The sequence below is a fragment of the Protopterus annectens genome, chromosome 11.part0 (assembly GCF_019279795.1).
Source record: "Protopterus annectens isolate FY-2018-M chromosome 11.part0, PAN1.0, whole genome shotgun sequence".
Taxonomy (NCBI): domain Eukaryota; kingdom Metazoa; phylum Chordata; order Ceratodontiformes; family Protopteridae; genus Protopterus; species Protopterus annectens.
The window spans coordinates 1448795158-1448807434 of NC_056745.1; the positions used below are offsets into that span (position 1 = coordinate 1448795158).

The window sequence follows — 12277 nt, forward strand, 5'->3', positions numbered from 1 at the left end:
CTTTTAGAGCTGATATCACCTGACTAATTTGAAGCAGTATTTAAATGCTTTTAGTGGTTGAATAATTCATCTGAAGAAGTTCAAGGATTGTATTTGAACGAAAAGCGCTTCATGGAATAAAGGTTTGTAGCTCATAGCAAAGGTTGCCTGTCATGTTTTGGTTAAAATTCTAGTATCTTGTTTTAAAATTTGATAGTATAGTAATTGTAAAGGGGGTTCTTTTTTCCCAGACTTTCTGTGCATTGTTTCTGTTCTTCCACAAATTTGTACTGATCCAGTCAGCATAAGATAGCTCTCAACATTTTTATGATAAAGTTTGTTTTGTATGTTTGTTAGGAGATAGCAAGTGGATAAGTCACTGGTGGAGGATATGCAGTAGTAGACATCTAGTCAATTGGTAAGTTGTAGCTCCGGTTCCAGAAAGTTAGGAAAATTCTTTTGAAAAGTGAATTAGGATTTCAGCACTACAGGCACTTTTTGGAACTTAAAAAGGCTAGCATGACAAGATGGAACTGCGATGTCTAAGGTCATTAGATTGGATAGTTACCTGAGCTAACCAATTTATCATGTTTGTAATAAGCACATCAAGGACAGAAGAGGAACTGGAGATGTGTTGCATCTAATTCTTGTTTAACCAACCTCATCAAATTGATTAAGTAGACTAGTTAAAGGAATTATCTTCCGGGTGAGGTCTCCATAAATTATAAATTTGTTATATTTAATATGGGAAAGAATGAATGTTAAAATATTCTCAGAAAGAGGTGCAATGGCAGGTGGTAGCATATATATAAATACTGGATTAGATGCTTCCTGTAGTCCTGGGTTTGATTCCCTCAGTCTGCATTTGCCTACTATGTGACTCTAATAAAGTTACTTAACTAGACCTGGAGTAATCATAAAACTGGGCTAGGCTACTCGATGAGCTGCTTGTCCACCTGCCTAGTAACAACTTATGAACCTAATAAGGAGAATAATCTTATATGAAGCAGTAAGTAAATGACCGAGGTCGCGAAGCCATTTAGAATAATAAGAAACAAGGTAGTTAAATTATTTCAGCAGACATTTACAGAATGCTGAAAACAACTCTACATGGCTTCTTTATATGTCACAAGTGAAGGTTTAGTAGCAGGGTATGCCATGCAAGACTAAAACCTGACAGCAGGTTGCTTTAACTGTCTTAAATGCCAGGCAAATTGCAAGCTTATTTCCTTGACTTCAGGTGCTATTAATAGTGATAATGATTTACTCTACATGCAGTGATGTAGGGCCAAAACATGTTTGATAGTTAAGAAAATGCTACAAGCAGATAGAGGTAGGGTCTGATAGATGGACAAAAGTTCTAACAGGTTAGGGCACACCAACAGGTGATGGTGTTTGAATTTTTTGTGCTATTTGAAGAAGATAAATGCAGATGGAATGACTGAACTGTAATAGCTCAACTTCAAGCTGTGATTTGTCTTGTAGCAGTGGCTTTAAGTCAGCTAGGTAACTGACAGCTGTGGTTACCAAATGAGAGTGATTTTAAAATGAAAGTGAAAAATATGGAATGGCTTACTCTTTAATGAAGATGACTGTTCAAAGAAACTAGCATTTTTTTCTGTATATAGTTGTAACTATGCAAAAACAGTTCATGAAATTTCTGTGTAAAATTACCCGGTCTGTAACTACAGATGCAAAAAGGAAATGTTCACTGTGGCCAAAGTTATACACATTGTACAAAACAATGTGAAATGTTTTTCCAAAGTCCTCAGTCCTTTTCAGATGTAGCTCTCCTCTTCCATTTATATCCACTAGAAAAAAAATAAACTTCATTAGTATTTTTGTGATTAATCTATGCATATATACTATGTCTAAGATGTGCGCATATGTATATACATGTGTGTGTGTGTGTGTGTGTGTGTGTGTGTGTGTGTGTGTGTGTGTATTAGAACAATGTGCAGCTGACATTACAGATGTTATCTTCTATAGATTCAATAAACATGGCTTTGCCAAAATAAGTTTGCAGTTCAGAATATATTCATAAAGTTGAATGCCTTGTGCAGTGCACATCATAAATTAATACAGCAAGGGAGCTGAATAACAATTTTTTGATTAGTTTTCTTTGAACCTTCCTCAACGTTACACTTCTATAGAATATTGATATGGCAATTTTTACTACAGTATTACGGATTAATACCATAAAAGAAAATCTGTTAAGTTTCTCCAAAACAGGGGATTATGACAGAGTTTCTAATAATAACTAACTGTGTGTTCAGGTCACAGTTGTCAAAACATTTGATTAGTTATTTAAATTTGATTACCAAGTTTGAACATCAATCAAACAATGAACTACGGGCTTGACCTTGACAGCTGAATTAATTGGTATCCAAGTTAAGAAAGGTGAAAGTCTTGGCACCCATGTCAAGAAAATATAATAAGGGTTATGACTGATGATCCAGTTCTTTGTACTGCATGTTGATTTAGCTGTTCCACGTACTACTAGTCATAGAAAACAATAAGTGTTGGAATGTGAAATGCTTTACCAGTAAAGTACTACGTGCTGTCAAACAGACAACAACAGCCTTCTCTGCTTCTTTGTTTAAGAATTGTGGACAAATCAAGAAATAATGGACGGGGGGAATGAAATCATAGAGAGTTTTTAAATATCACTCATATTCACTTAGGAAGCTGAAAGAGCAACATCTGTTGCAGCAATACGCATTTTTATGAATAACAGACATGAAACTCTAATGTCTAGCAGTTTTTTTATTGATTGTAATGTCCTCTGATTTACTAGAAAGTAAAAAACATTTTACGAGGGACAAAGCAAAAATACGAGACAGATGAGAGGTATTGATCGCAGGCAGAAATGAAGCAGCAGGCATAAACAAATCTGCTTTACCTTCTGCCACTGTTCATTGCCATTTTGCACTGTCAGCTCAACGCTTAGAGAGAAAGAGACTCAATCATAGCAATGCTTGAGGGGGTGCTTAAAGGAAACCTCCACCTTAGAACTAAAAAAATCTATTTTTTCACTCTGTCTCTCTTCTCTGAGTTAGTTTAACAGCTCAAAATCACTTTAACTGCTTCTTATAGCATTTTAATATGTTTTCTGCAAAATGGCTATCGATGAGGCTTAACATAGCAATGAGATCTTATTTTTCTTCAAGCCTTTCTCTTTCCAATAATCCATTTCAAGTCTGCTTTATATGAGTCATGCTAGCCACAAGGAAGTAGTGGTGTATTCCCATTCCACTGACATATAATGGGGTTAGTGTCAGTCACTGTCATCTTATATCATCATCATCTTCGTTCGGCTGTTCCATTAGGGGTCGCCACAGCGGATCACCTGTTTCCATTTCTTAATGTCCTCTGCATTTTGCTCTCCATGTCCTCTCTCACCACATCCATAAACCTTATCTTAGGCCTTCCTCTTTTCCTTTTACCTGGTAGCTTCATCCTTAGCATCTTTCTCCCAATATACTCAGCATCCCTCCTCAGCACATGTCCAAACCAATGTAATCTTGCCTCTCTGGCTTTGTCTCCAAACCTTCCAACCTGGGCTGACCCTCTAATATACTTATTCCTAATCCTGTCCATCCTAGTCACACCCAGTGCAAATCTTAACATCTTTAACTCTGCCACATCCAGCTCAAACTCCTGCCTTTTTGTCAGTGTCACTGTCTCCAACCCATATAACATAGCTGATCTTACTACTGGCTGTAAAAGGACTGCTTCTTTATTTCTTGAATGGCCCTCATCTGTGTGCATCTCACGGCTTGTTTTATAGTATGCTAAGGAGTTATACAGCTGCAACAAAACAGTTACTAAATTGTAGGCCTTTGTTCAAAGTATCTTTTTGTAGTCCAAGATGAATTGACAGCCTCTTCCCCTACACTTTGGAAAATGTGCTGATACTTTACAAACATTACAAGAAAAATATTTTCTGACTAGTATAAACAACAAATATATAAAGTTTAGCATTTCAGTACTGTGATGCTGCTTGTGTAAATATGTCAAACAAGGTGACAACTGCCTTTGACTGATCTAATTGCTCTGTTTTGCTATGAAAGGCATGGCTACATTGGAAACAGTTGTGAATCAGTGCAAGTTCTCTTCCTCTCTGCAATAAAGACAATGGAAAACAGTTTCATACCTCTCTGTCTCGTTTATAGCTGCCTGAGCTCCTGACTACAAACTTCTCTGTGTTTGTGGTTTGTCATGCAATTGTAGATAAATTCCTCTGCAACTTATGTGATAAGTTAAGCTTTAAAAAATGTAGGTGGCTTTTCCCGTCCTTTAATATTAAAATAAGGAAATTAAAGTTTTATAAATTACAAGCAGGTTTCAAGTACCTACAAAGTACTGGAACCATATTGTAGGAAGAAAAAAACCCAAAGAGGTGAAGTGAACTGTAGGAGGAGAAGGTGGATCTTTCCTTTAACAATTCCCATTATGACTGGGTCTTGGTCTAGGAAGCTGTTAACAAATTCACCTTTTGCACACTATTGAAATGTGATCACAGTGCTCTTTGCACCACAATGTTCAAAGGATCATAGGAAGTTACTTGGCTAATGGCCCTAGGTCCCTTACAAGCCTAGTCAAGTTATACCCTTATTTCCACAATCAGCATCTATTGCCCCTGTCCAGGAAGAACACAGGTGGAACCCCTAGGATGAAGTTATGGTTACCAATCCAATCATCCAGACTGTATTTGAAGAAGGACAATGAGGGGCTCTGTTTGACATGAAGTGGGAGTCTATTCCAAAGTGGTAACCTCTGGGAGACAAATCTGTCTCTCCAGCAGGTTCCATTAATGTCACATACCATCTTAAGGTCTTTAGAGTGAGTAACCCGTACACCATTTGACTTGCTGATATGCAGCATTTCCAATAAAGCAGGGTCAGAGATTGCCGTATATGCAAGGCAGAGATCACATCTGAATAGTTTGTATGAAACAGTATAAAGTGACAGTGATTTCAGACAATCCACATAGGACAGATGCAGAAGACCTTGAATTTTCCTTGTGAGGAACCTTTGTGGTCTCTCTAATTGATGCAGGTGCTTGGAAAGGTACATACCAAAAGGGGTGTTGTACTCAATTACTGGCCTGATGAAGGAAGAGTACAGGGAGGTTATAACTTATTTTTTTCTGGAGACAATGGCCTTACTTATAAGATGAGCAATATAGAATGCCCTTCTTGCCACTGTGGAGACATGGTTGTCAAATGTAAGGTTGTTGTCAACCTGGGTGCCCAGGTCTCTCACCACTGAGTGCATACTTAGGGTGCTGCTACTGATGTGGCAGTTAGCAGGAACATTACGCTTACTGAAAGGGATGATAATAAAATTTGTGCATTGAGTTTAAGGCCATGACTTTGGCACCAATCATTTATTTCTGTAGGACCCTCTGGTAGGATGTTGACATCATTTGGAGATTCTATGACTGCTCCAGGTTTGCAGTCATTGGCAATCTTTGTCAGCCATGACCTTTAGTTTTTGTTTGTACTTCACAGAAATAGATTCCAAACAGTAGAGATCCCAGGACTGATCCCTTTGGAACACACCACTGGTTACAGGTCTGCTGTTGGAGGTGGAGTCCCCAATTCTGAGTATATATGTTTTATCAATGAGACAGTTAGTGACTCATCTAATGATATAAGAGTTAGCTGGGTGAGTTTGTCAATGATGCTTGAGTGGGGGATAGTGTCAAAAGCCTTGGCAAAGTCTACGTAGGCTGTATGCACAGATTTCCCCTTGTTTAGGATCTTGGTGACTGTCTTGAAGAAGTCCACCAGGTTTAACAGGCATGAACTCCCTTTGACAAATCCAAACTGAGTACGGTCAAGTGTTTGGAGATTACCTATATCTTTGTTGATAAGGTCCATGATGATTCACTCCATGGCCTTGCAGACAAGGGTAGTCAGGCTAATAGGTCTATAGTTCTTGGGGTCAGTGTAAGCACCACCTTTGTGCAAAGGAATACGGTGGCTGTTTTCCCTTCAGCTGGGGTGAAGCTGGTGCTTAGACTATGACTGAAAAGAATACCCATGGTGTTGCTAATTCTTGTTACAGCCCATGTAGGATGCAGCCTAGGATGTTATCAGGTCCCATAGATGCTGTGATTTTGGCCTGAGAGAGGGTGTTTATAACCTGCTCTTTAGAGATATAAGGTAGGGGAGAGGTGCTAGGGATGTCATGGGATACATGTGGTGGGGACAGGGGAGTGAAGTTTTCACAGAACCTGTCAGCCAACAGGTTAGTTATGTCCACAGGTTCAGTTATGTGGTATCATTAACTACCAGTTTGGTACACATCTGGGCCTTTCCTTTTAGGTTACGGATATAACTAAAGAAGCCCTTATGGTTGTCCTTAGTTGAGGAAGCTAATTTGGATTTATAGTTTTCTTTGGAGGACTTCACAAGAAGTCTTATTTGCTTGTTTAAGCTGATGGAGTGTTTCCAGTTTAGGGCTTGCTCCCTCTTACTCTTAGACAGCAATTTCTTCCTCTTATTATAAAGCCTGTTAATGGCAGTTATCCACCAGGCAGGTTTGCACTTCCTTAAGGAGCTTGTTGTAGCCCTATCAGGTATGGCTGAGTCAATGCAGTTATACAGGTGTTTGTATAAAGCATTGGTGTAGAATGCGGCATAGATGCCAGTTTCATCTGAGGGGGTAAGTCCAGTGAAGCTATTTATACCATCCTGTAAGAGGTTATAATCTGCTTTGGAGAAGTGTTTTAGTTTAGTTGCTGCTGGGGTGTGGGGAGTCAGGTGTGATAGTTACTTTGAATGAGACCGATTTGTGGTCAGATCTCACCAGGGAAGACCTGGTGTTCCTGATGTTTTGGTGCATTCCAAGGTTACTGCCCAAAATCTTCTGCTGCGCAGACACACTGTAGTTTCCATAAAAAGAAGAAAAAAAATACGTTTATGTATCTGGATCAACATTCTTTTTTCTAATTTCTGAAAATACATTGCAGTACAGCTGTTTTACATAAATGATTTATGTACTTGCATTACATAGGTCAAGCCAATGTAGATTCTCAGGGTACAGAGTGAAAACCCAGCATTTCAGATTAGGGGGTACATTTTCTTTATCTCTTACTGTACTAGATACCCAACATGTGACAACCATACGGCAACTTGGGCCCAGCCACATCACATGGTAGTTTTCAGTGGGCTGTTCATAGCAATGTTAACAGTGCTGTTGGCAATTTCTGTTTAAGTTGTATAGAAAAACATACAAATGCTTCTGCTTGCCATGAAGTTATGTTTTGTGACTTCCACATACATACGCAAGCATAAACAGAGGAACACCATGACTCTTCTACCAAGTGAACAGTATGTGCATATTACGGTGGTACTGTATTTGGGGTTAGGGAGAGCTGCTATAGGTTTATAGGTTGTTACTAGGCTAACAGGCACTAGGGCCCTTACAAGCCTAGCCATGTACCCCAAACTATTTGGGTCGCAAGTATCATGGGTGTCCATATGAGGGAGGGGCATTTTGGTTGGGAGGTAACTAAGGTGTTAGTTAGGATAATATTTTTCTTATCAACAGCCTCTGTCCATAAGATATGCGGGTGCAAGACCAGGGGTAAATTTACAATTTCCCATCCAATTGTCAAGGTTTTGTTTGAAAAGGGTCAGGGATGAACTTTGTCTCACATGAACAGGGAACCTATTTCATAGTGCAGGGATCCTGTGGGACACACATCTGCCTCACCACCATGTTCTCTTTATGTTCCAAGTGAAGTTCATATTCCCGGATCTAGTGTTTCTGTTTGTGTTGCACATGTGCAACAAATCCATCAGAGCTGTGGGTCTATGGAAGCTCTGTAAGCCAGGCAAAGATTTGCTCTCAGCAGCCTGTCAGAGACTGAATACACACATAGACCCTTCAGGTGATCAATGTAGCACAGGGTATTCTTGCCCTGAATTCTCCTGTCAAGAAACCTTTGTGGGCATTTCGATTGTTGCAAGTGTCTGGTTAGATACATGACAAAGGGTGCATTGTATTCAATGATAGATCTGATAAGGGCTGAGTAGAGTGGTACTAGAACCTCCTTAATTCTGGATGCCATTGCTTTACCTATAGGTTGGGTGACACAGAATGACTTTCTTACCATTTTAGCTACGTGTAGGTCAAAGGCTAGACTGCTGTTTACATATGCTCAAAGATACCTTACCACTGGGTTGCTTTTTAGGAGGTGTTTTATCAATGAAGTAATTAACTTGGATTGACAGTTTCCCAAAAGGCATTATAATGCATGTTATGGAATTGAGTTTTAGGTCAAGGCTTTGGCACCAGTCCTTTGTCTGTGTTAAACACTCTTGCAAAATGTTAGCATTTTGGGGGGGAATCTGTAATAGCTCCTAGTTTACAGTCATCCTTGATATTGGTAAGCCCAAGACCTTCAATTTTAGCCTTGACTTCCAAGAAGTAGATGCCAAACAGGAGCAGTGCCAGCACGGAACCCTGAGGTACTTCTATGGCGATCGGTTTCTTGGTGGAGGTGGTGTCACCAACCCTGACTTCTTGGGTCCTGTTTGTAAGCCACCTGGCTATCCAGTGAGTTATGTAGGTATTTTTGCCTAGATCAGCGGGTTTGTCAACAATGCCTGAGTGGGGCTTTGCATTGAATGTCTTGGCTAGGTCCATATCTCTCAACTGTCCAGTTTTTGCCTCAAATTTTGGTCTGTTCTTTATAAAAGTTAAATAATGAATATATTTTGATTTCAGACTTCACGTGTTTCAGAAAATACATGCTAACACAAACCGTGTAATTTTAGCAACTTTCTAAGTTTATATGAGCAGTATATTTAAACAATGTCCCTATTTTAGAGCCTTTGTCTCCCCATTATTTCAGGATTTGTCCACTAAGAGGTTTTGAGGTTTGGCTAGCTCGAGATATGCAGTATGCACTGTTTTACCCTCATCCATTGCATTGGTAACCCTCGCCAAGAAGTCTATTGGGTTAATTAGGCATGACCGTCTCTTAACAAAGCCAAACTGGGATGGGTCCATTGTTTGTAGGTTGACAATGTCCTTGTTTATCATTTCTTTAATAATTCATTCCATAACTGTGCATATCAGGCTTGTTGGACTGATGGGTCTGTAGTTCCCAGGATCCGATGGTCTTCCCTTGTGAAGTGGAATGACTATTATGGTTCTCCATTCACTTGGAACATAGCCTATTTCACGGCTGTAGTTTTAGAGTCCCTCTCAAGTGGTCTTAATAGGTTGTGTTTTAGACTTTTCAGGAGGCAATCAGGGATGTTATCAGGACCCATGGAGGTGTGTCTTGGCCTTAGTGAGTGCTGCTAACACCTGGTCCCTGCTAAAAATTGGTTTTAGTAAGATGGAGTGGATTTTACCTGTTGGACTTGGGAGGAGTGGGAGTAAAGTTTGAGCTGAATTTATAAGCCAGTAGATTTGCTATCTCACTGTGATCAGTGAAAGTGGTACCATTCACCAGCAGTTCAGCGCACTGTTGTATATTACTTTTAAGGTTCCATGCATAGCTAAAGAAGGCCTTGTGATTGTCCTTACCCTGGAAGATTATCCTGACCTCATAGTTGGCATTGCTGGATTTAATTAGCCCTCTTAGTTTCTTATTTAGTTGTATAAGAGAACACTTGTCTTTAAGGGAGTTGCTCTTCCTGATTTTGACCATGAGTTTTCTTCTTTTATTGTATATCCTCTTGGGTTTGTTTTTAGTGTTTGTTTTGGGATTACTTTTGGTAGATATGGCAGCCTATATGCAGTCATTCATATGCTTGTGAAGGGACTGTGAATAATTCTGCATTGGTAGCTGTGGTCTCAGGGTTAAGGAGAGCCTTAAATGTTGTCATGCTGTCACTTAATATGACGTAGTTTGCCTTAAAATAGTTCTCAACTGTTACTGATTCATCTGGGTTTTCTGGGTTGATTTTTTTCTTCAAAGGAGACAGCTTTGTGACCAGACCTCACTAGTGAGGATGTGGCGCACTGGGGAGAGGTTATGGGCAGTGACATGGGGTGGGTGCAATGCTCTCCCATGTTAGTGAGCACTAAATCCAGTATGTTTGATCATCTGGTTGGGGTGTGCACTATTTGTTCCAAGGGGTTTGTGTTAATAAAGTCCAGGAAGCATAGCGTCTGTGACTTTGATGCAGTACACGTTTCCCAGTCTATAGAGGGGTAAAGTCACCCACAAATAGGTTGTTTGTTTGAAGGTGAGCATCTCTAGCAGGTTTAGGTAAGAGTTGTGAGAATCAAAGGCACAGATGGTGACCTCTAGTTAGACATGATATGCTTAGGGATCTTATCTATGGTGACTTGCATGCAGATGACTTCCATGCTATCATCCAGTTTAATCAACCTTGAGGTATGTTTGTTGCTAACATAGATTGAGACACCTCCACTAGTCTGCACTGTTGTTGGTTCAGATGTGTGGAAGGCTACATAGTCTTGCACTGCAGGAGTAGTTTATATGGTCTTTATCATCAAGTAACATATACACAACTTCTTAACATCTATAAAATTATCCAGCATCCATCTGCCTGTCTAGCACTAAAAAACATTCTACACAACTATGTTCCCACTCGATCATTGTGATCCAGTGACCAAAAACTCCTGTCTGTCTATAAACCTAGGAAATCAATTGGGCATTGTCTGTACTTGTACAAGGTTGCTGAGGCCTGGAACTCCTTATTTGTATGCTTCAGGCCTATACCCTCTCCCCCATTTTTCAAAACCATTCCGAAAGACTTCCTAGCTAAAACCTGGCTCTGCTTTTGCTCAAACCCAGGATACAATATATCCCTAAATGTGAACAACTCTCTTTTCATTCAGCACACCTCCTTGCTCTCCCTTTTTACGTACCTGGCTCTACTTTTGCTCAAACCCAGGATACAATATATCCCTAAATGTGAACAACTCTCTTTTCATTCAGTACACCTCCTTGCTCTCCCTTTTTATGTACCTGGCTCTGCTTTTGCTCAAACCCAGGATACAATATATCCCTAAATGTGAACAACTCTCTTTTCATTCAGCACACCACCTTGCTCTCCCTTTTTACGTACCTGGCTCTGCTTTTGCTCAAACCCAGGATACAATATATCCCTAAATGTGAACAACTCTCTTTTCATTCAGTACACCTCCTTGCTCTCCCTTTTTACGTACCTGGCTCTGCTTTTGCTCAAACCCAGGATACAATATATCCCTAAATGTGAACAACTCTCTTTTCATTCAGTACACCTCCTTGCTCTCCCTTTTTACGTTAGTTATTCTCTAACATTCTCTTTAAATATGTCACAAGCCTGTTTTCTCTCACTTCATATTGCAATTCCTATTTGTATTTGACTAATTTATCTTTAATTTCTCTACAAACTGTCGAAAATTTCTCTATTAAATGATTGCCATATACCTTGTATCAATTCTTAACGAATTTTTTATATGTTGTCTAATCTGTTATAATTACTTTCACTGCAGATGGTTTTACTTTATTTTTAAAGATTTAAAAATTATTGTTTGTAATTGTTTTGTAATAATTTGGAGCTTTTCTCCCTGAGCCTCTGCTGAAAATAGGCTTCTACCAGGTCAGACTTTCCTGGTAATCAAATGTCAATATATAAGTAAACCTAGCTAAACTTTTCATTGTAATCCATGGACCCCCCTCTGTCCTCCCTTTGGAAGTGTGCACACCAGTCCTACTACATACCCTGAACTCTCACCTCCAAGGCTCTTCCTGAATTATCTTTTCACAAGGAGTTACTGCTCTAAATGCGCAAATACATCACTAGTTTTCAGTTTACATACTAAATTGAATCAAATCCAAAAGGGGAAAGAAGAATGAACTAAGCATGTATGTGCCTTAATCTATCCATAAAACAGATAGCCTTGTTTTACTATATATTTACCTGCTGAACTACTAGCTTTTTAACACAAAAGAAAATTAAAAAAATTTTTAAATCCCAAATACAGCAACTTAAGTGCACACTCCCCAAGAGCAGCCACCACCTTGATAGTATTTAAGCACCCAACCTTTTACCCTTCTTTTTTATAAGTGATATAGTTAGAACTGTTAGCTTTGAATCTGCATGAATCATAGGACTATATTTATACTAAACATGACCTTAGCGTAGGTCTTCTACTGTTGTTTTAGTGAAGCCTGAAGTCATTATTTTGCTAATCAACTGATTTTTTTTTTCTGGGATTTACCTGGCAATAATATATCTCCAGGGTTTATTTCTACTTGCTCCATTCGCCCTTTGATTTGCTCAGGCTCACTCTGCTCCCCTACCCTACCCCC

The 12277-nt window shown here is 39.4% G+C and overlaps 1 protein-coding gene across 1 annotated transcript in view; it reads right to left on the minus strand.

Moving 5' to 3' along the window:
* LOC122815897 (sortilin-like) overlaps window positions 1-12277 on the minus strand; it is a 1006054-nt gene that overhangs the window by 404514 nt on the left and 589263 nt on the right. Inside the window, exon 8 of the mRNA XM_044088743.1 lies at window positions 1654-1790. Coding sequence (XP_043944678.1) covers window positions 1654-1790 — 137 coding nt within the window. The remainder of the gene's footprint in view (window positions 1-1653; window positions 1791-12277) is intronic.